This window comes from Zootermopsis nevadensis, unplaced genomic scaffold (genome assembly GCF_977971745.1).
Source record: "Zootermopsis nevadensis isolate Lab colony 2312 unplaced genomic scaffold, Znev_1.0 Znev_ptg000064l, whole genome shotgun sequence".
NCBI classification, from domain to species: domain Eukaryota; kingdom Metazoa; phylum Arthropoda; class Insecta; order Blattodea; family Termopsidae; genus Zootermopsis; species Zootermopsis nevadensis.
In genome coordinates, this window is record NW_028259195.1 from 2,442,705 (window position 1) to 2,464,102 (window position 21,398).

Here is a 21,398-nt window from a genome sequence, read left to right on the forward strand (position 1 = left end):
CTCAACATCAGACCAATAGAATTTAATTAATCTAACATGTATGTTTTTTATAATGTGAAAACATATGTTTTAATAACACGCTTTATTAATCAGTCAGAATGTCGATTTACTTTCATTACCAACACTCAAGCATGGAAGTTTCTTTCATATTAACTAATGCTTCAATGCAACTCTTCCCAAACTAAACATTTTCTAGCAGTTATAGGCAAAGTGGAATATTTGAAATTGATAAAATATAATATATTAGCTTGCGATATTTCACTTAGACATTATCCCTAAAGTATACATCGCATCAGTTTACCACGTTGGTCACAGTGACCTTTCGTACGAGTCCACATATATTACATCGAAAACCAGTGATTTGTTTACGTGAATGCGTGGAAAATTTACACAAGATGGAATTATCGTAGGTTGTCAACACGCAGTATGCTTTTACAGTTGGAGTTGTAATAATATGTGAGGTGTTGTTGTTTGCATTTGGTTTTAAATCTGCTCGACTCGCGTATACGGGCGATGACCGGAAAACAGCTGACAAGAAATGAAGGACAAGGTAGTATTCTCGTTGTTAAAGAAGGAACGCACTGATTTATCAAGTTTTTTCGGTATATTTATGCATCCTATCTCACTCCTTCTCTATAGAAGACTTTACTCCATCCAAAAAGTTCAGCTATTATAAGTACTGGTTATGCTTTTTTGTGTGGCAATGTTGTAGTTGACTGTAAATTACTGTCATTACTTTGTAATTTATAAATTTATAAAATTTATATGTAAATCGAGTACTCGATACGGAACGTAAAATGATATTTTAATCTTTTAATTATCTTATATTGTGATTGACGGCCAATTTTAATATATTTTTAATACTATTTGTAATTTATATTTGTGTTAGAAACAAATATTGTATGTGTGCTATGACATGTTCTACGTTTTGGCTTAGGTCCATGAAGGATCCATAGAATGTAAATAAATTCTATTCTTTCTACAGCTTCAAATCTGTATAGTTAAATAAGTTTCCATATAATTTTTTCACATACTGAATTTTTGCCATACTGTGGGACTACCGTTCCTCAAGTAAAGTTATATAAAATGTTACCAAACAATACTATATCAAGAAATTAGAATGATGTTTCATAATTTTCAGTAGAGTGAGAAACAATTTTAAACAAAACGTTACATGACGAGGTCATGACTTATGTACATCTAAATTTGGTTGTTGAAACCTAAATGGAGAAGATCACTTGGGAGACATAGGCATAGATGGGAGGATAATTAAGGAAATGGGCTATGAGGGTGTGTAATCTGTTTAATGTTAAAACCACTGTTAATTCATAACGTATGTTGAGATTGAGATGATCAGGAAGTCTTTTCTGTGCCTGTTCTATTTACAAGCATATATTTCCTGTAGCTTCTGAGGTGAAACAAGAAAGGGATGGGCATTAATGAACTTTGCACCCAGTCTCTCGTGCATTGAAACTACTAAGGAAATTTACAGTTCATTATGGTGGGAGATATCCTTGTCTTGCCACATGTACTGTTCTGAGTGCATAATTAATTTGTTAGGTTAGGTTTGGTTTGAAAATATGGACAAGAAATGCACACAAGAAATTTTATGTAAAAGTGTTGTGTTAATTATTGCCACATCTCTTCATATTCTGGATATCTTGGGGTGTGTTCCTCATGACTGACATCTGGACATGTTTTTATAGATTCCTCAACATTGATTTCTGGGTATTACTTGCAACACATTTGTTGAAAAACGTGATACAAAGTGAGAGTTATTGGCATGTCTTGGATGTAGTGGGCCTTGATGCAAGGGCAGTCACTAGGCACTCGTGAGGCACAGATTTCAGATCGTTACAGCAGTACACAAAACTCTGGTTTAAAAATGTGCCTGTCTTGTATATTTGTTTTGACAACCCTGCTCTGTGTTTGTTTGCTTTTGTGTAGCATCATCACATTGTTCTGTTCTGCAGAACATTTCTGTATTACATTTTGGTAGGTCACTTATTTAAAAAAAAGCATTCAGTGTGTGTGTTTTAAAATTAGTTTAAATGGCCAAGAACACTTTACACTTACATTACGTAGTAACCCTGTTGCATGTGAACACCATGAAGATGATGGAAAATTGAAGCACACAATGGTAGTGGTGGGGAAAAATAAAATATTTGTGTATAACAAACCTATCTATACTGCTAAAAGATTGTTATTTTGTACTGCAGACTAGTCAACGACCTGTCAAGGATTGCTCAGGGGCGACAAGCTCTGGAATTTACATCAAGTTACTTTCACCTAAATAGAGCATGTAACACTGTTTTTAACAATTAGCAGAAAATATGAGATTGATCTCTATATATTTCACCCCCAATTCCTTTCGTGGGTTACAGTTATCCCTTAGATTCTGAATATTTTTGTATATACATAATAAGATAAATCTATTGAATTCTGAATTCAGTGATACAGGTGTTGTTGTAGAGATTAGTCTTGTTAAGATTGCCTTAAATGTAAAGGGTTTTATTATGAATGTTAGTGAAAATTGTATAATTTTAAGTAATTATTTTGTTAATTAATTTGAAATAATGATTATTTGTTTCAAAAGTTAACCTCTAATTTTTTTTTGGACAGTCATCAATTACTGCTTATTTCTCTCTGCAAGATACCATGATTTAACTTACACAGGTGCTGATCGTCATAAGGAAACTGACAGTGAGTTGGTATCTCCAAAATGTAACAGCAGCATTAAGTCTTACTACAGTAACAACAGCCTCAACTCTGGAAGTTCAGGACAAGGGGTGTGATTGGTTCTGGCAACAACAGAACAGTTTGAAGTGCTCAAACATCAGAAGAAAATCTGGGAAACAGGTATTACTTTGTGAGTAGTGACTCTGTTAGATTCATTGATTATTTTGATTTGAATCAGCCACAGACATGTATGAATGATTAGGAATGGTCTGTTTGAAAGTACATGACCAGTTCATGTTGCAGTTGCAAGTGGTACTTCATTGTATTCCTGTGGCGATGGAGAAGCGGTACAATATGATTCTGTTAGCCCTGATGAAGGTGAGTTGTTTATGAGTGTAAATATAGAGACTGAATAGGACAATGGACACGGTCTTGTATGATAAAAGTTGGAGCCTGATAGTCTAGATGTAATCATTAGTTACACTATAACAGTATGCATGCTGCTTGTTCTGCAGAGCTCTGACAATTAAAACCACAATGTTAAGGGATTTGTCAGATTCTCATGTATTTATGAAAATGCTCAGTTTATAAAATTACAATTGTTTGTCCTTCTTTATGTGGATCTGAAACTTGGTTTTTGTGAGGGAAGAGTATCGATTGAAGATGTTTGTAACAAACTACTGAGCGGAATATTTGGACACTTGAGTCGAGTTATCAGCATGTGCTGGAGCCCCCACACAGGAGGTCAATTGGTGTCGATCTCTTATGATCATACAGCACAGGCACACTTTATAACTGTGTGTGCTATTACATTGATTGATTATTTATTTAATTAGTGGCACTGTACTTCAGAGTTAATGCGGCATTGAATGGTGGAAAGATTTTCCATGAATGGTGATTAGGTAAGGCTTTGGTGGTTGACATCTATTTGATAGTATTATACCAGTATGTGACATGAGAGACTAAGGAAAATGACGCGTAACTTCTTTGTTATGGGCCTCCTAAATGCGAAATGAAAGTGCTGACCAACCATATGCAGCATGTGGTCTATATAGGTGAAATACGCATTGTGTTATGGTGGCAGTGTTTCTATCCAAATTCATTATTAAAATTGTTAATTGAGGTAGGTTTGACAGACGCATGTTCAAGGATCTGTCATACCAGATCGCACAATAGATTCCTTTGCTCCGTATTTCATCAATTTGTAGATGGCCTTCTGCATTCATTACTTTTGAAGATCTGTTAAATGTTAGCCCATACATTCTCTTTCTAGATAGTTCTTTAGAATTACTTTACAGTGTCTTAGGTAATCCATTAATCTGAACAATTTAAAGATTGGAATAAAAATGAATATTGAGGGAACATATTTTATTTCCTGCCATTTCTGAATGTGGACAGTTGTCTCATCTCTTTGATCTAATATTTCTCTATACATAGGTTGTAAGTACTCCCACAGTGTCCTGCTCCTAGGATTGATTGACTGCTTGCAAGTTAGGCCCATCAAGCAAAGTAAGAGAATTAATTTCATATCCATTGCAGCTTTAAAATTAGCATTTTATGTACTAATGCATATGCGATGGTCTAATGAATTTTAATTATGAAAGCATTTTATAGGATTTGTGACTTTATGCTTTGCCCGTGTTTCCGTAGGTTTGGAATGCGCCATGTCAGCAAGCAGTTGCCAACTTTTGCTTACACTCTAGCCATGTATACTGCTGTGTGTGGTGCCCCCTTGACCCAGATATGATAATCACAAGATCATCAGATTTCACTCTCTGCGTATGGAGGGTCTCAAACCAGATACAGGCTTAGCGCTCAGAAAGAAGTAAGAGTTGCAAGTCATTCAACCAAGATGCAACTTGAACGTAATGTTCCTTCATAAATTATGTTTTAACGATATAATACAATCAGTATTTAGCTTCACTGCTCAGAGAACATATTGTGCGAATGATCTGTTTGCGGCTGCATTACCAAACCTTCTAAAAATGTAAGAATGAACTGGTTTATAAACTTAAAGTGGTACGTTCCTGTCTTCATAGAAACGTTCTTTAGAGTCAGATAATGCCTAGTTTAAAGACACACTATGGCACGATTAAAATTCACAAAGTTACAGGCTGATATTTGCTGTTCTCGTTTTTCGCTTTTTCAGATCGTGAAACGCACAAATCTGGAACTTGTTGTGTTTTGTAAGGATTATTTCAGCTGTACAAGACAGATTAATTTCTTGTATCCCTATAGCCTAGCAGTAGTAATGACAAATATTCATTATAACTTATGTGACTGACATGCGAATTCCTCAAACATTTGTGACTGAGTGATTCATTATACAGATATGTTTTGATGTCCAAGGTATATTTGAAGTACTGGTTGCATATTTTGGAAGTAGAGACAACTCCCAACATGAAAGTCAAATCTAGTACTGCTGTGTCCTGTACTAAAATAATAAATTTGCATTCTCTTTTCATTAATGGTATGCCATACTGAAGAGGAACAGCTTTATTTGTCAGTCCCAAAATTAAAGGTAACTTTCCCATATACTGATGAAGTTTTTGGAACATTGGAACATTTAATGTTTATCGAAATACATTTGTCATAAAAGAAAGAATCATAATTTCTCTTGTTTCAAGCCACCTTTGCTTTCTTAGTGCATTTTGGAGATAGGCTGAGGGTGAGGTATGAATACTGAATGACAATAAATAATTGCAGAATCTTTGGATGTCCATATTACATTCTGAACTGTGTTTCACAATTACTGAAACATAGTGATACAGGAGGAGACAGTGCATGACCTACCACAGAACTCAAATTCTGACTCTGAAGACTGTAAAGATTCAGTGCTTTCAAGAGAGATTTATGTCGGTCGAGTGGTATTGAGCAAGAGGGTGGTAATCGAGTAGCAGGTATGCTTGCAGAAGTGTCTTCTAAGTTTGCAGTCACAAGAAGCTAATTGTTCTGGCCAATACCAATTTATTCTTGCCTTTATCGTGATTATAAGAGGAAGTAGGAACTGGGAATGCAAGTGATACTGTAGCAGGAAACTTGGTCTTCAGTTAGCAACTGACATATGCACATCCTGCATTACAATTTAGGAATGTGCCATACAAAGAAAAGCATTAAATGAACGAAACTTAATTTAAAATTGTATTAATTATTCGGTTTTTGTCCGTCTAATCACAATTCATATATAAATTTACAATTAAGATAATTAAAATATCATTTTGTGTTCCTCATCGAACAATCGATTTACAATTGGAACATCTTTTTACAACATGTTTCGGTTTCTATATAAACCATCTTCAGGTGTAAAAGTTAAAATTATAAACTTAAAACTTAATTACAATTTCTGATATGCAACATTTTTTGGTGATGTTCACTTCCAGATTCATTTTTTTTTAAATTGGAGTGCATGTTTTTTGATGTTCTACATCGGCCTGTAATACAAATGATTTAAAGAAATAGTAATGAATATGAAAGAATATAGAAACAAAATAATATATTGGAAAGTAAAATTGAACATACCAAAGATGAGAGTGTAGAAACATCTTAATGTGTCTGGAAGCACTAACGTATCTGAACAGATGTGGCTCACTACTGATCGCGGTTGCTTGTAGGGAAGGTCAGTGAAAGGTGGTTGTTGGGGGTGGGGTCAAGCTTCTGAAGGGCATTAAAGATGGGGTTATTAAGGTAAATATTATTATCGTTTAGGCAAATGTTTTGTTTAAATGTTTGCTGTATATGATATTTTTCTATTGTGTCTCTATGTCTTTTATTTTGTACTATTATAATAATAAATATGCTTAAAAAATAAAATAATACCAAATTACGCTAAAATTAAAATACAAGGAAATAACCCAAATATACCATTAATAAAATACAAAGCTGAAACATTATAAATAAAATTAGAAATCAAACAACTATATAAAATACTACTAATACTAAAATGTAGTGAAAGAAAGTAAAATTCCGTATATGTTAAAGCTGTTGGTTGACTGATTTGGCCAGTACTACAGTGTGTTGCCCACCGCCAGAGACATGCAGCACAAGGCATGACTTTAATAGCTTTCCTTTGATTATCTGTGGTGTATGTTCGTCCTCTTCTTTGCCTGTCCCCAGTTGACCTGCATAGCCCATGCCCCATGCATACAGCTCACCTGGACAGCAAGGGAGAATCTAAAAGACTTAATTATAGCAAAGTTGAAATATATATTAAAAATTACAGTCACTCACAATTATAATAATAAAATAATATTAAAAGATTTAAAACATCATTTAAATACACTACTAGTTTCTGCTGTATTCAGCCATCGACGGGTGTATGCAGTATAAACCGATCACCATTTTACTGATTTTTAACGTTATTCATATTTCACTGTCTTCATTCTTGATGGTGTTCTTGTTCTTTACCGTTTCTTGTTTTTGTGCTATCATTAGTCATTACTAGGTTTATATTTTTGTACTTTGTGTTGGCATCATTTTTTGTGACTGTGAAGTAAAGTTTTAATTCCATTAATGACAATTAAAAATTGAGAATATAGAATATAGAAAACAAAATAATTGGTAAAAGTAATTGGTAAAATAGTAAATATAATAAAAATAATAAATAATAAAAATAAAAACAAACATGTAAACTCACCCAAGAAGTAATATCCCACTCGTAGTAAGTGAATGAAGAAACTGAACTACACAGGATTGGGGCTGGTAAACGACTGTGGGGCTAGTGGGTGAAAGGTGGTTTGTCCGGGTTGGGGTCAAGGTACTGAAGTGTTTTAAAGATAGGATTATTGAGTTCAATACCATTATCATTGAGGCATAAATTTTGTTTATAATTTTGATATATGTAATATTTTTCTATTGTGTCCCTATGTCTTTTGTTTTTTACTATTTTCATTATGTCCATTGTTTCATTGATTGTATTATATGCATGTCCTGTATTGAGAATGTGTTTAGAGTATGCAGAACTATCTTTATTGTGTTTTATGGCTGCTATGTGTTCTTTGTATCTTTGTGTGAAGGTGCGACCTGTTTGACCTATGTATATTAGAGGGCAATCTTTACATTTCAATTTATATATACCTGGTAGTTGATATTGGTTGTTTATGTTTGTAATTGGTTTTTGTTTGAGGATGTTTTTTATTGTGTTTTTAGTTTTGTATGCTGTTTTTATTTTATTTTCTTTAAATAATTTAGTTATGAATTTGGTTTCTTTACCTATGTATGTAAAAGTGGCCCATTTGTTTTGTATGTTTTCGTTTTCGTTGGGTTTTGTTGTATTATTTGGTTTTTTATTTAGTTTATAGCTATTATATCCGTTTTCTTTAAGAATTTGTTGAATGATGTTTAATTCTATTTGTTTGTTTTTTTATAGATATTGGGTATATATTTTTTCTGTTTAGTAAGTAGTTGATAGCCATTTGTTTGTGTTCGATGGGGTGACAGGATGAGGCATGTATTATTGTGCTTGTATTTGTTGGTTTTCTGTAAATTTTGAATTAGAAATTGTTTGTTTTTCTTATTATTGTTAAATCTAAATAATTTATTGAGTTATTTTGTTCAAGTTCTAATGTAAATTGTATATTTTGGTTTATATTATTAAATTCTTTAAGTACTTGTTGAATATCAGTCTTTTTTGTATTATAGATTATTAGTATGTCATCTACGTATCTACTATAATATTGATAATGGTTTTTATTTAAAATGTTTATTATATTATTATGTTCTATGTATTGGAGGAAAATTTCAGATAATATGCCTGATGTAGGAGCGCCCATGGGTAGTCCTGTATTCTGTTGCCAATATTTGTTATTAAACTGAAAGTAATTTTGATTTATAATGGTGTTTGTTATTAATTTGATTTCATTTATTGTTTGTATATTGGTATTTTGTTTATTTAAAATATTTTGTCTTAATAACGTTAACAAAACTTTGTCTTGTAAAGACTTTTTCAGACAGCTTCGCTGATGTCCTCTGTTCCCCTTGCAGATGTGGTGCAGCCGTATCAGATGCAGGTGCGTAATGTCTTTGTAATGGGAGGCAATGTTGCTGTACTGAAGTGCAACATCCCTAACTTTTTGAGGGGGTTGGTCCAAGTGTCCAGCTGGTTAAAGGACGAACACTTGCTGGGAAGAACCGTCATACATCCTGGTGGCAAGTAAGTGCTGTTTGTAGTGAGGACTGGACCAAGCTATGGGAAGAATTACCCACTGACGATTGCCACATTGCAAATATGATACTCTTCAGGATCTTTTACAACATTTAATCCCAGTGAAAAATTATTCTCTAAAGGTTTGTGACAATGGCCAATTCATTATATGGAATGCACATTTTTTTCAATTATATTCTTTGCAATTATACATATCGCATTGTCCTTGATGGTCGTTTATTGCAGATAGAATCCCAGTGTTGAAAAGCTAATCCCTTTACATAAAGCACTGTACAGGTTCACAAAAATCGTTTTCTTTTATTTTGTTAAATATGTGCAATATCAAGAGTTTTAAACAAATATAGTTCATAAAATCTTTGTAAACTTAATTATGATTACCGATCTCTATTTTACTCTGTGTTGCCATGGTGCAGGTTCACCTTAACATCCTCAGGTTCGCTGCATATCAGGGACACTGTGACCAATGATGGGTTTGCTCGCTTCTACTGCCAGACTGTGCACCGACTGACTGGAGAGAAAAAACTAAGCATGCCAGGACAGATCATCATCAGCCGTGAGTTACGGTGATTTGTCATGATTCCCATGAAAATATCTTCATTGTTCTTCTTCCAAGCACAAGTGCCAGTGAGGAAATAATTTCATTACATTCATACTAGTATTCCCAGTTATTATTTCTGTGTGTGACATTTGTGGTGTTAAAAGCTGCCTGTAGTTCCACGGCTCACAAGCTTCAGTGACAGATGATCCTGAGAATGTTGCCTTAAGTAGAAAATCTGTAATAGTTGTTCATATACAAGTATCTATGAGTAATTATTACTGTTATATTATTACATCTATCACAGTAAACTAATATGACATGTGTACCATGTATGATCAAAAGATTTCTGTCTTCTGGGTTGTTTCGTAGTCTGGTCGATGTTAACCAACGTTTCAGAGGTCATACTGCCTCCGTCATCAGGGCGATGAGTATGAAGATTTCTGTCTTCTGGGTTGCGCTGTGTATTCTGGTAGCTGTTTACCAGCGTTTCTGAGGTCATACTGCCTCCGTCATCAGGGTATGAAGATTTCCGTCTTCTGGGTTGTTGGGCTGTGTAGTCTGGTCGATGTTAACCAACGTTTCAGATGTCATACTGCCTCCGTCATCAGGGCGATGAGTCTCAAGATTTCTGTCTTCTGGGTTGTTGCGCTGTGTAGTCTGGTCGATGTTTACCAGCGTTTCTGAGGTCATACTGCCTCCGTCATCAGGGTATGAAGATTTCCGTCTTCTGGGTTGTTGCGCTGTGTAGTCTGGTCGATGTTAACCAACGTTTCGGAAGTCATACTGCCTCCATCATCAGGGCGATGAGTCTCAAGATTTCTGTCTTCTGGGTTGTTGCGCTGTGTAGTCTGGTCGATGTTTACCAGCGTTTCTGAGGTCATACTGCCTCCGTCATCAGGGTATGAAGATTTCCGTCTTCTGGGTTGTTGCGCTGTGTAGTCTGGTCGATGTTAACCAACGTTTCGGAAGTCATACTGCCTCCATCATCAGGGCGATGATTATGCCAATAGGGTGTGGGGGGCTAGATTTATAGGTGCCAGAATGTGAATGGAGTAGCTTGTCCCGAGCCAGTGGGAGTGGACCAATAGGAGTGCGTGGGCGAGTGTGAGAGAGGGAGGGCTCGGGAAGTGCGTCCGGTGGGACATGGGAGTTCGGTTGAATGTGGTCGGGGCCCTGAAAAGCTCCAGGTTAGTGGTCTGGTTGGTTCTGGCGGTGCACTCTTGCTCACTCTCAGAGTCCTCCATTAAAATTCAATGGGGAATGATTTCTTTTGTATCTTAATCTCCTAACGCACTTTCTTCCATATTTCTTTCCCATTCCTTAAATGTCTCAGACTCTTTGTTCCTTTTAAACCTTCTGATTAGTTCACAGGTTATAATTATAATCTTGTGTACAACAACACTGTTCCTTTGACCTATTCTGGATCAGCAAACAGATTTTATCATTGCAACATAAAATGACAATCATGATTACCATTAAAAATTAATGCCTAACACCATTTGTCTGAATATCCCACATTTCATTCTTACACACCACCACAAATTCACATTAAACCCTTTGTAACACTAAAATAAACAGTATCCATGACACAGAATTTTCCTTATTCATTATTCCTTTGAAATTATCTATTACAGGTCTTACCAAAGTTTCATGAAGCCAAAGAACTACATTAGAAATTTGTGTTTTTGTTGCCATTAAGCACCATTACTCGAAAAAATTTTATGAGCCATGTAACATGTTACTGTATATGCCAGAACATTTTCTGCAACATCCACACCCATTTAAATATTTTTTCTGTGAGAGCATACTTTGAAGGCATCAAAGCGGAGCAAATTGGCTTTTATATATCATCTTTGTTCTTGTTTCTGTTATTGTGATTGCTGTGCTGTTTCAGAGCCTCAGGGCAACATCCCACCCCGGATTGAGCACTCCATTCCTATTGTGAATGCTCGGGCAGGGAGTCCCACTGACCTTGTTTGTGCTGCTCAGGGTTCACCCCCTCCCACCTACAGGTCTGTCAGATCAAAGCCATCATATACTTGCAATATGCACTGCACAGTCATTGCCTGAAATTGACAGCATACATAGACAGACGTTCATCTCTGTCAGAGAACGCTATATTTCCCTCGTAACATTCTATAACTTTATCTGGAAATATTTTTGATCCTGATCCAAAAGGCATTCTTACAGTGTATAAAAAATTCTGACGTCTCTTGAGCTATGTCCGTTGTCTCAGTTCTTTAATTATCTTTCTGAAAGTGGCTTTATTTCCTTCTTCAGATAATAAAGTCCTGCTGTGTTGGGCCCTGGGTATTAAAGCTAGAGCCCAAACCTTGGACAATTTCTAAAATGTAGTAATTTTATAAACCTAGAATAATCTGCAAAGTCCAAGAGATGCGTCATGAGCAAACATTTTTATAGTCTCACTTTCAAGCAGATATTCATATAGTGTACTATGTCTGCAGATGGTACCGCGACCAGGTCGGTGTGCTACAGGAGGTGGGGCTTGGTATGGTACTTGTACGCCCCCTACAGTCTGTACTTCAGTTCCCACGTCTTCAGCTACAGGATGAAGGTCGCTATATCTGCGTAGTGAGCAAGCTGCTGGGTGAAGGCATACACATCTCTTGGCTGAAAGATGCACACCCTTTGCTGGAGAGCCCCCATGTCAGCATTATGCAACAGGGAGAGGTGCTGGTCTTGAGAAATGTTCAGAAATCAGATCGTGGCATGTACCAGTGTATGGCACGCAGCGGTGATGAGAGTGCCCAAGGTAGTGCTGAGCTCACCCTAGGAGGTGCGTTAGTATTTTTCATAACGCTATTACAATTGGACTTTTATCATTTATTATTAACAGGCTTTAAATCTGTAACTGCACTGGTTAATATATCAAACAAATAAGAATAATTTAAAAATTCACTTTGACTAACATACGAGTACCTTTTTTGAATATATGTCATATTTATAATCAATAAATTTACCAAATGAATTTTCATATTTGTGAAGGCTTGTCCATAATTTTCATCAGATGAAAGTGATTATTGATTTCGAGTAGTTACTATGTTGCTGTTTTACATTACATACCTATTCAAAAATGATTGCAGTTAAAACCATAATTAACATACAAAGGTTCAGGATCTTATATGTAATTAATTCACCTTAGAACTTTACTCAGCCTCCACATTGCCTTTGTTAAAAGTAGAAAAAACTCATTAAGTTTACAGCAAACTTTTGCTAAAGTCAGTCATTTCATTCCAAAAGTTATGAATAGAAGGAACAGATTTATATGGCTATGATACTACAAGCTTCACTTTCCTCCTCTTATTCCTTAATGTTTTCTTTTTACCTCCCTTTCTACCCTTCCATCTATATTTTATTTTTTATCCATTCCTTCCTTCGTCTCTATATTTCTCCCACTTTCAATGCTTCTTTATTTCTTTCCTTCTTCCTTCATTTCCGTAGTCCTCAGTGTGTTCCAGTTTCTCATGTTTCCCGCTGTTACAGCCATGTCCCCCTGAGCTACAGTTAACGTTCATAGACAGACCCTGCAGCCAGGCCCACCAGTGTCACTGAGATGCTCTGCCTCGGGGAACCCCCCACCACGTATCACATGGCTTCTTGATGGAAGTGAGCTCATGCCCCGAGGCTATGTTCTGGGCAGTTACCTGGATTCCGCAAGCAACGTCATCAGCCACCTCAACATCTCATCCGTTCGTGTACAGCATGGTGGTATCTACACCTGTGTTGCCAGAAATGTCCTTGGTTCTGTTCAGCACTCCGCCATGCTCAATATTTATAGTAGGTTATCCCTAAGGCAGCATAACCATGCATACAATGCTTCAGGCATTCACAAGAAGTTCTGGGAAGAACTTAAATGTTTAATTTTTAATTTAAATATCTAGAGAGGCAAGTTAAGATTTATAGATGTGTTTATAATCTTTGACCATGCCATATTTCACATGGTTATAGAGGCTAATATTAAGGTTCAGTTGTATTTGTGGAAGCATAAAATTTGCATCAAACAAGAAAAATGTAAAGGTTACACAGGTACAGTTTTACAAAACTAGTAGTTTCAGTTGGCTCATGAATATTAAAAATATGAGTGATGAAAGAAACTGGTGGTATAAAAATATACGTTACTGTTTTGAGTTCCAGAAACAAGTGGATGAGCGAGTTTATTGGACAAGTAAACAAACACATGAAGGAAAATTAAATATTTTTGTTCCAAAAAGAAAGAAAGGATAGAAGTCACAAGATTGATCATATTTGATCAATGGAATATGAAAGATACATAAAAGAAACATTAAAATACAGGATAGAGAAGGAAGAGATTATTGAAGACATCTAAAGAGAGCCAAAATATCATGAATATATCTCTAGACAGTCTACTTTATGCTGTCTTGACACCCGCAGACAATGTTGTAGCCCTGTGTTTCAGTGATTGTACACATATTACAGGCCCTCCTTCTGCCCGTGTACCGCAGAACCTGACTGTGGTCGCGGGTCTTGATGTATACCTCAGATGTCCAGTAGCAGGATTCCCCATCTCCAGTGTGACGTGGCAGGGAGCTGGTGATATTCTGCCCATTCATCTCAGACAGAGGGTGTTCTCCAATGGCACGCTATTAGTCGAACACGTTGACAAAGGGGAATACTCCTGCTCAGTCAGCAACCAACAAGGGCAGTCAGCTCATGGTAGACCATACCTTGATGTTATGAGTACGTATCCTGACTGTAGGTTACAAAATAATAGGAGGAACTGGTGATTCTCAGGTTTTGAACACTATGTGATTCTGACAACTTATAATATAATGTAATGTAGATTATTTCCCAAGATTGAACCATGTGTGTTAACCTCATAATGCAAGGAAATTAATACTTTGTTATAAACGTGTAATTGCACTGCACCATAAACCTAATAAGGAAAATCATAATATAAATGAACAGATAGATTAATTCAATAAAAGTCTGTTTCTTTTTATTTAATCTGAAATATAACATGTAGCGTGCCGTCTCAGTGGCCGCGTGGTTTGAGGCGTGGGCCTTGTGCTGCTTGGTCACTGGGACCGTGGGTTCGAATCCCACTCAATCCCTGGATGTCTGTCCGCGCTTTTCTGTGTTGTGCTGTCCTGTGTTCAGGTAGAGGCCTTGCGACGGGCCGATCCCTCGTCCAAGGAGTCCTACCGAATGTCTATAGATCGAGCCAACAAAAAGTTGGGACCCGCAGCGCTCAGGCACTTGAAGAACGGGTTGTCAAAGTATCAAAGTATAACATGTAGCAGGTAATTCCATTATTGCATTATTGAGTTTGAACTTGCTAACACAAAACATACTATAAAACATTACTGGTTCTTATGTGTTTAAAAAAATGACATACATTGTTCACAGAACCACCACAAATTGCCCCATTCCAGTTCCCCAGCAATTTACAGGAAGGAATGAGAGCTCAAGTGTCATGCAGCATCATATCTGGGGACTTCCCCATAACAATCACGTGGCGCAAGGATGGAGGTCCATTGTCTCAGGAGGCAGCAGCACCAGTTTGTAAGCAACCTGATGTTCAGCAATCTGGCAGCCCGACACTCAGGACATTACACCTGTATTGCCAGTAATGCTGCAGCTGTGGCCAAATTTATTGTTAGAGGTACAAGTTTCCAGAAGGGCAGATCATGATGTGATGGTTTATCCATCTGTCATTTGGTTAATCCATTATCATCTACTCATGTCCAAGAGTGTAGTTTATGAACAAAAGTGGGTCTGGCATGTAGTTCCAGCTTGAAAGAAATGAGCATGAATCATTATGAGGTTATTTTGGTTATTATTTAATCATATAGATCAACCTGCATCCCAGTAACTTTAATAGGAATGGAGGCAACACTTTGAGTCAGACCTGGTATCCGGTAAAAAAAATGCTGAAGCAATCTGGTCAAAACATCAATAGAAAGCAGGGCCACACAGCATGAGCTATTGACTCCACCCACTAGCTGTGATTGGCTAGGGTCTGACCATGAGATGGGAGATGATCTCAACATCAAGTCACATCAGAAACTTGATGATGGTGACAGAGTTGGTCCCTCAAGCATCAGTTTCTTCTTTTCACCAGTTGACACGGCTGATTGCCTGAGAAGATGTTATTAAGTTATGTCACTGCAAAAGCTTCAAATCATATTTTCTTCTGCCATTTATTTTGTTTGTGTGTGGGTATATACTTTTTTTTAGTTATTCTAAATTTATGTTAGAATTGTCATCTTTTCAGTTTCTACAATAATTAAATCCAAGGGAAAGTGACATTTATATTCCTGTCATAATGATTCTGACAGTTAAGTACATGGTTTAGGCTATATATATATATATATATAGGCTCTATGTTGAGCCCCAGGATATCTCAGTATTGTTCCAGCATCCTGTGTCTTTACACTGTCAAGCCAGTGGCTTTCCAACACCCATAATAACATGGATGAAAGCCAAGGGTTAGTGACATTATTACTCTCTTGATTTTTGAACATGTCAACAACTGTTGCTTGTCATTACTCCTGGTTATCTTCTGGACATAGTCCATTTTCTGAGGAGTCTCGTAAGTGCATTACATTTTATGAGTTATTAGTACTTCTGAAGTAAAGGGAGTAGTTATCACTCACTAGTCCATAATCAAAAGTCTCTAGAATAATGTAAAAAAAAAATTGAGGTTATGTATTTTCTTAAAAAATAACATCTCAGAAAGGAAAAACCTAATACATAATGAAAATTACTCAAACTGTTAATTCTAGTCTAACTCATGTTGGCTTAACCCTTTGAGGTCAAGTGGTAAATATACATACCAGCTGCTTTAACAGACAGTACCTTTGCATTTAATATTGATAGGTTATGTATCGTTATCAGCGTAAACAGTATATATATATTCCAAAACAGCATTCAGAAATTGATCATTGTGATGGTGACAGTGTTTTTTTTTTGTTTTTGTTTTTTGTAATATGAACTAAATTCTTAAATATTATGTAGACAAGCTTCAGCTATAAAGGTTCATTTGGTTTGACATAGTTTCAGTCAGTGTGATTGTAGTAAGGGATAATTTTTGAAGTGTCAGAATCTTAAACAAATTACCTAACCTAGCATAACTGACCTGCTACTAATACATATGGGTCACTCCAAATAACCTCTAAAACTTAAAAGGAAGGATGGTCTAATGAAGAGAGGGAGGCTGATGGCTTTAAATATTACATAACACTTAAACTACTGCTATAATTAATATATTGATTGTTATAAAGTACATAATTTGTAAATATAAACATAATTACCATATAAAAACTCAGATTTTTACAGGTGAACAACCTGGTGACTATATAACCCTGGAGTCTGGTCCCCGACTTGTCATCTCAAGTAATGGTTCAGTGCTTATCAGAATGGTTGACCCATCACATGAAGGTCATTACACATGTCAGGCTAGCAATGGTATTGGGTCTGGCCTTAGCAAGGTTATTTTCCTAAGAGTAAATGGTGAGTATATACTTCATAATTTTCAGACAATTTTGCAATTACAGTGAAACCTCGATGCATCGTTTTCGGCGGGGGTGGGAAATAAAAACGATAGATGCGGGAAAACGATAGATGCGGGAAAGCATTAAAAATTTAAAAAAAACAATGTTTCTCTTTCAAAGTTACTTCTTTTTACCAAAAAAGTCTTTAATGGACAACTGGTTTGTCGAAACTTTACGTTTTAGACCAAACAGAGTACTTTCCACGTTCAAAATGTTTTCCTCGTCACGTTCGCTAATATTATGGGCATAAAAGAACGACTTCACTTTTGCCAATGCAGCGTGTGCTTCGGCAAAACTCGGCACAGCTTCGGGCTCGCATTCGTCGTCTTCCTCACCGCTCCCACCCCTTTCGCGATCGTCACACAACTCATCAATCGTGTCGACTCCGCATGTAGCAAGCTCGCTGTCTACTGCCGCGTAGTCACCAAATTTAACCACGTCTTTCACGGCGCCAAATCTATTCCAGTCTTCGTGAAAGCCATCATGCTCATCCACACTGACGTTAGAGTCTGCTTCTGCGCGAAGTTCACACCCGTAGCCACCTTTGTGAAAACAATTCAGAACAGTTGGTTGGGAGACATGCCGCCAAGCTGCCACTGTGAAATGAATTGCTTGTAGCACGTCAATTTTCATGTTGACATCCTTCCCAGCATCCATTGCACATACAGCTGTTTGCACAAGGCGCTTTCTATACAACTGCTTGAAAGATTTGATGATGCCCAAATCAAGCGGTTGCAAGACGCTCGTGCAATTTGCTGGATACTGCACGACTTTCACATTTCGTAGAAATGTCGTGTCCTTCGGATGAGCGGCACAATTATCAACAAACAGCAAAATCTTTCTGCCTTGTGCGCCCATGGAGGCATCTAGAGAACTTAAAAACGCCGTAAAGATGTCTGTTGTCATCCAAGCCTTTTTGTTGGCGTGATATTTCACCGGAAGTTTTTTCATGTTTTTGAAACAACGCGGTTTTCGTGATTTTCCAACTACAATCGGAACCCGTTTGTCACTACCGTCACTGTTAACACACAGAAGAACAGTAATTCGGTGTTTTGCACGTATTCCCCCGTGGCAAGATTCACCTTTCAATGCCAGAGTCCTATCCGGGAGGGCGTTGTAGAAAAGTCCGGTCTCATCCGCATTATAAATGTCCCGCGGCTCATATCCCTCCAGCAGTGTTGGCAGTCTCTCGAGCCACAGCTCCGTTATTTCCACATCCACAGCAGCACTTTCGCCTTTCCTTTGTACTTGTAATAAAAGCATTTGTGAAGAAATTCACAGTGCACATGCCATTTGGCATCGCTGGAACGAAATATGAGTGCACCCTAATTAAAATCGTAAAATTTCTGACAATGAGCACCGCCATTCACTCCAACTATCACCCCTGCACCACTGTCCCCTCATTCCAAAAGGATCTGTGCTGGTTGGGCGACATAACAGGTTACCGCTACTGTGTATTCCAAAAACATTATGCGTCTTTCGGTATTAATTTATCTCAAAACCCAGCATTTTAATTTCTCAGAAACGATCATTGCGGGAAAATTGTGGGCCGGGACTAAGATTTTTGAACGATCGATGCGATAAAACGATAGTTCGAGGAACGATAGAAGCGGGAAAATGTAACATTATTTTATATGGGATGTATCCGGGACCGAACAAAACGGACGATGCATCCGGGAAAACGATAGTTCCGGGAACGATGGATAGAGGTTTCACTGTATATCGTTATAGTAATTTTTATAAAACATTTAGGGTCTCTCATATATTGTTTTTCTGTTGGATTCATTGTACAAAATATGTTTATTTTGAAAGCTACATAAAATCTGCAGCCATCTTCCTGGACCTGCCCCAGTTTTACCCACTGTCCCTTTAGCTGTCATTGAATCATTTCGTGTGGACATACTGCCAGTGCTTCCTTGTGTTTGTTGCAGCATTAAAATTTAAACAACATTACCAGTACTTCCAAACAGTAGTTCATTTTTCCATCTGTAACAGCGAACAGTATAAACATTTTTTAATTCTATTCCATGGTATACATTCATAAAGCTTTTGCGTATATTATTTCTTTCTTTGTCAGGTTTCGAAGGTGACCAGCGACTGAACAGACAGATGCTTCATTTAATACTGATATGAACATGAATTTATTAGTTTTACAGAATAATTTACACATCAGTCTCAATAGGTTTCATGATCAGAAATTTTCTTTTCAGTTCCAACACATTCTAGATCACGGGCAGTAAACCAAAGTGGTGTAGCAGGAGAAGGAATTGTGTTGGTGTGTGAAGCGGAAGGAGATTTGCCCCTGCATGTAGCATGGTCAGCATCTCACAGACCTCTAAATCCTACCCACACCCAGATTACGGAACGACAGACACCCAATGGAGTCACAGCAGAACTGCATTTGGACTCTTTGGCTCGGAGAGATGCTGGTCCATATCGTTGCTCAGCTTCCAATGATTTTGGTCAGGATGAGATGATAGTTTACCTCGCAGTCAAAGGTGATACATTTATCAATATGAATTTTGTCTTAGTAAAATTCCATTTTACATGTCATAAGGCAAATGGTGTGTGGTCATTTGGTAGTCAGTGGCAATCACAGACAACTGAGTAGTAACTAGCTATGTAACTAAGTATGAAACAAAATCATCTGAGAGCAGCCGAGTGCCTTTGTTTCATTCTTTCATTTCATCTTACAGCATATGACACCATGTTATTTGCCTGTAATAATTTCAGAGCCACCAGAGGCCCCCAGGACGGGTCGACGTGCAAGAAGTGGGAAGTCGGTGGGTGAGCGTCTCATGGGGGGCACCATACTCAGGTCATGCTCTCATTATGTGATACAGTTTCATGAGGAGGAGACCACACTGGGTGGAGGAATGAGTTCATGGAACAATGTTACTGTTGGAGGCAACATTCACAAGGCCCGCTTGGGTACCTTGAGACCTGCTACATCCTACAAGTCGAGACTACTGGCTGTCAATGAGGTTGGGGCAGGGCCTCCCAGTGAGTCTACTCTTGCCCTAACTTTGCAGGAAGGTGAGGATAATAGAAGTGATGACATTTTCAAGGACTCACTAAACACTTCACTATCTAACAGAGTTATCTTCTTTATTTATACAGCTCCCAGTGGCCCCCCAATAGATATATCTGTTGACGCAACAAGTCCAGAGTCACTTCTGGTAAAATGGAAGGTGAGAGTAATTCCAAATAGAATGCAGTAAATTATATCCATGTCATGACATACATATTATTATATCATGCTGTTTCTCTATGCAGCCTCCCTTAGTGAGTTACTCCAATGGAGAGATCCTGGGATACCAAGTGGGGTACCAGGAAACAGTGCTCCATCCACAGCCCCACAACAAGTGCGTACAGTGAGAGGACACCGCTTGGAGGTGACACTAACCTCTCTACACCAGTTCACCTGTTATGAGGTGACAGTGCGAGCATTCAACCAGGTGGGGTCAGGCCCTGCCTCACCAACACAGTCTGTAACAACATTGGAGGGTGGTAGGTAAATATTGCGTGTCTTTTTGTTTTCTTGTGCACATTGTCAGATTGTTATAAATTAAAGTTGACTCACCATGCGCACACACCATATTTTGTAGTTCTATGTGCTGTTAAGCTATGTGACCAAAAATGTCTAGTTTTTGGTATACATAGTTTTAAACTGTTTGAAGTAATTTTATAAATTATACTTTTATGTGGTTATTTTGACAAGTAATCCAGAATGGCAGCATGTTTTAAGGTATATAATGGGTGTAAGCACATATCAATACATCATTTACTGTTTGATGGCTCAGTAATAACACTATAAGACTTGAGTAAAATGCATAATGAAATTAATTTTTTTTAACTTGTACCAGAATATTTAACTTCTTGAATTTTTCACAATACCCAAAAATATTTCAGATAAATGTTACAAACTTTAGAAAGGTAAACATTATATGTTGTGAACCGGTATTTCATTTTACAACCTGTTTTTGAGAGAGTTGAGGTAATTTGTAAATAGTGGCTGGGCAGGTATGCATCCCTCACTTTGGCTAGAAGTATGCTATTAAATATTATGAAACATATTTTGAACAACATTTCTAATGCTTGCTTAGATGAACATTGTACATTACAGTAGGCTGTCAATTATCTGTAAGCAGACAATTATATTTCCAAATTTGTCATAGTTTTTTTTATATAAATCAGTAAACTAAATATAAAGAAATTATTATGTGCCTCGATCTCATCTCTTTAGATGTTGAAACATTTCAGTTGTGCACGCCATGGACTTCATCTTCTATTTCATCACACACCTTCAGACTTTCTCCTTTATGGCCTTCAAGAATGTATCACTCACCATATGCTTTACATTTCCTTTGTTCCTACCGTTTTAATACTGCCAGTCTCTTAGGCATCAACTGTTAACAGCCGCTTCTTGGGACAGTATGACAAAAATTATGAGTGTATAGTCAGATTTATAAACATTATAAACTTA

At 37.1% G+C, this 21,398-nt stretch overlaps 1 protein-coding gene across 1 annotated transcript in view; it reads left to right on the forward strand.

Moving 5' to 3' along the window:
* The first annotated feature begins 294 nt into the window (after window positions 1-294).
* LOC110838293 (cell adhesion molecule Dscam1) overlaps window positions 295-21,398 on the forward strand; it is a 34,300-nt gene continuing 13,196 nt past the window's right edge. Inside the window, 21 exon segments of the mRNA XM_087341153.1 lie at window positions 295-550; window positions 2,677-2,869; window positions 2,983-3,057; window positions 4,117-4,188; window positions 8,659-8,827; window positions 9,253-9,392; window positions 11,272-11,389; window positions 11,843-12,174; window positions 12,882-13,175; window positions 13,836-14,096; window positions 14,766-14,904; window positions 14,906-15,021; window positions 15,698-15,847; window positions 16,698-16,871; window positions 19,123-19,410; window positions 19,646-19,659; window positions 19,661-19,733; window positions 19,736-19,948; window positions 20,033-20,103; window positions 20,189-20,246; window positions 20,249-20,422. Coding sequence (XP_087197279.1) covers window positions 539-550; window positions 2,677-2,869; window positions 2,983-3,057; window positions 4,117-4,188; window positions 8,659-8,827; window positions 9,253-9,392; window positions 11,272-11,389; window positions 11,843-12,174; window positions 12,882-13,175; window positions 13,836-14,096; window positions 14,766-14,904; window positions 14,906-15,021; window positions 15,698-15,847; window positions 16,698-16,871; window positions 19,123-19,410; window positions 19,646-19,659; window positions 19,661-19,733; window positions 19,736-19,948; window positions 20,033-20,103; window positions 20,189-20,246; window positions 20,249-20,422 — 3,136 coding nt within the window. The 5' untranslated portion in view covers window positions 295-538.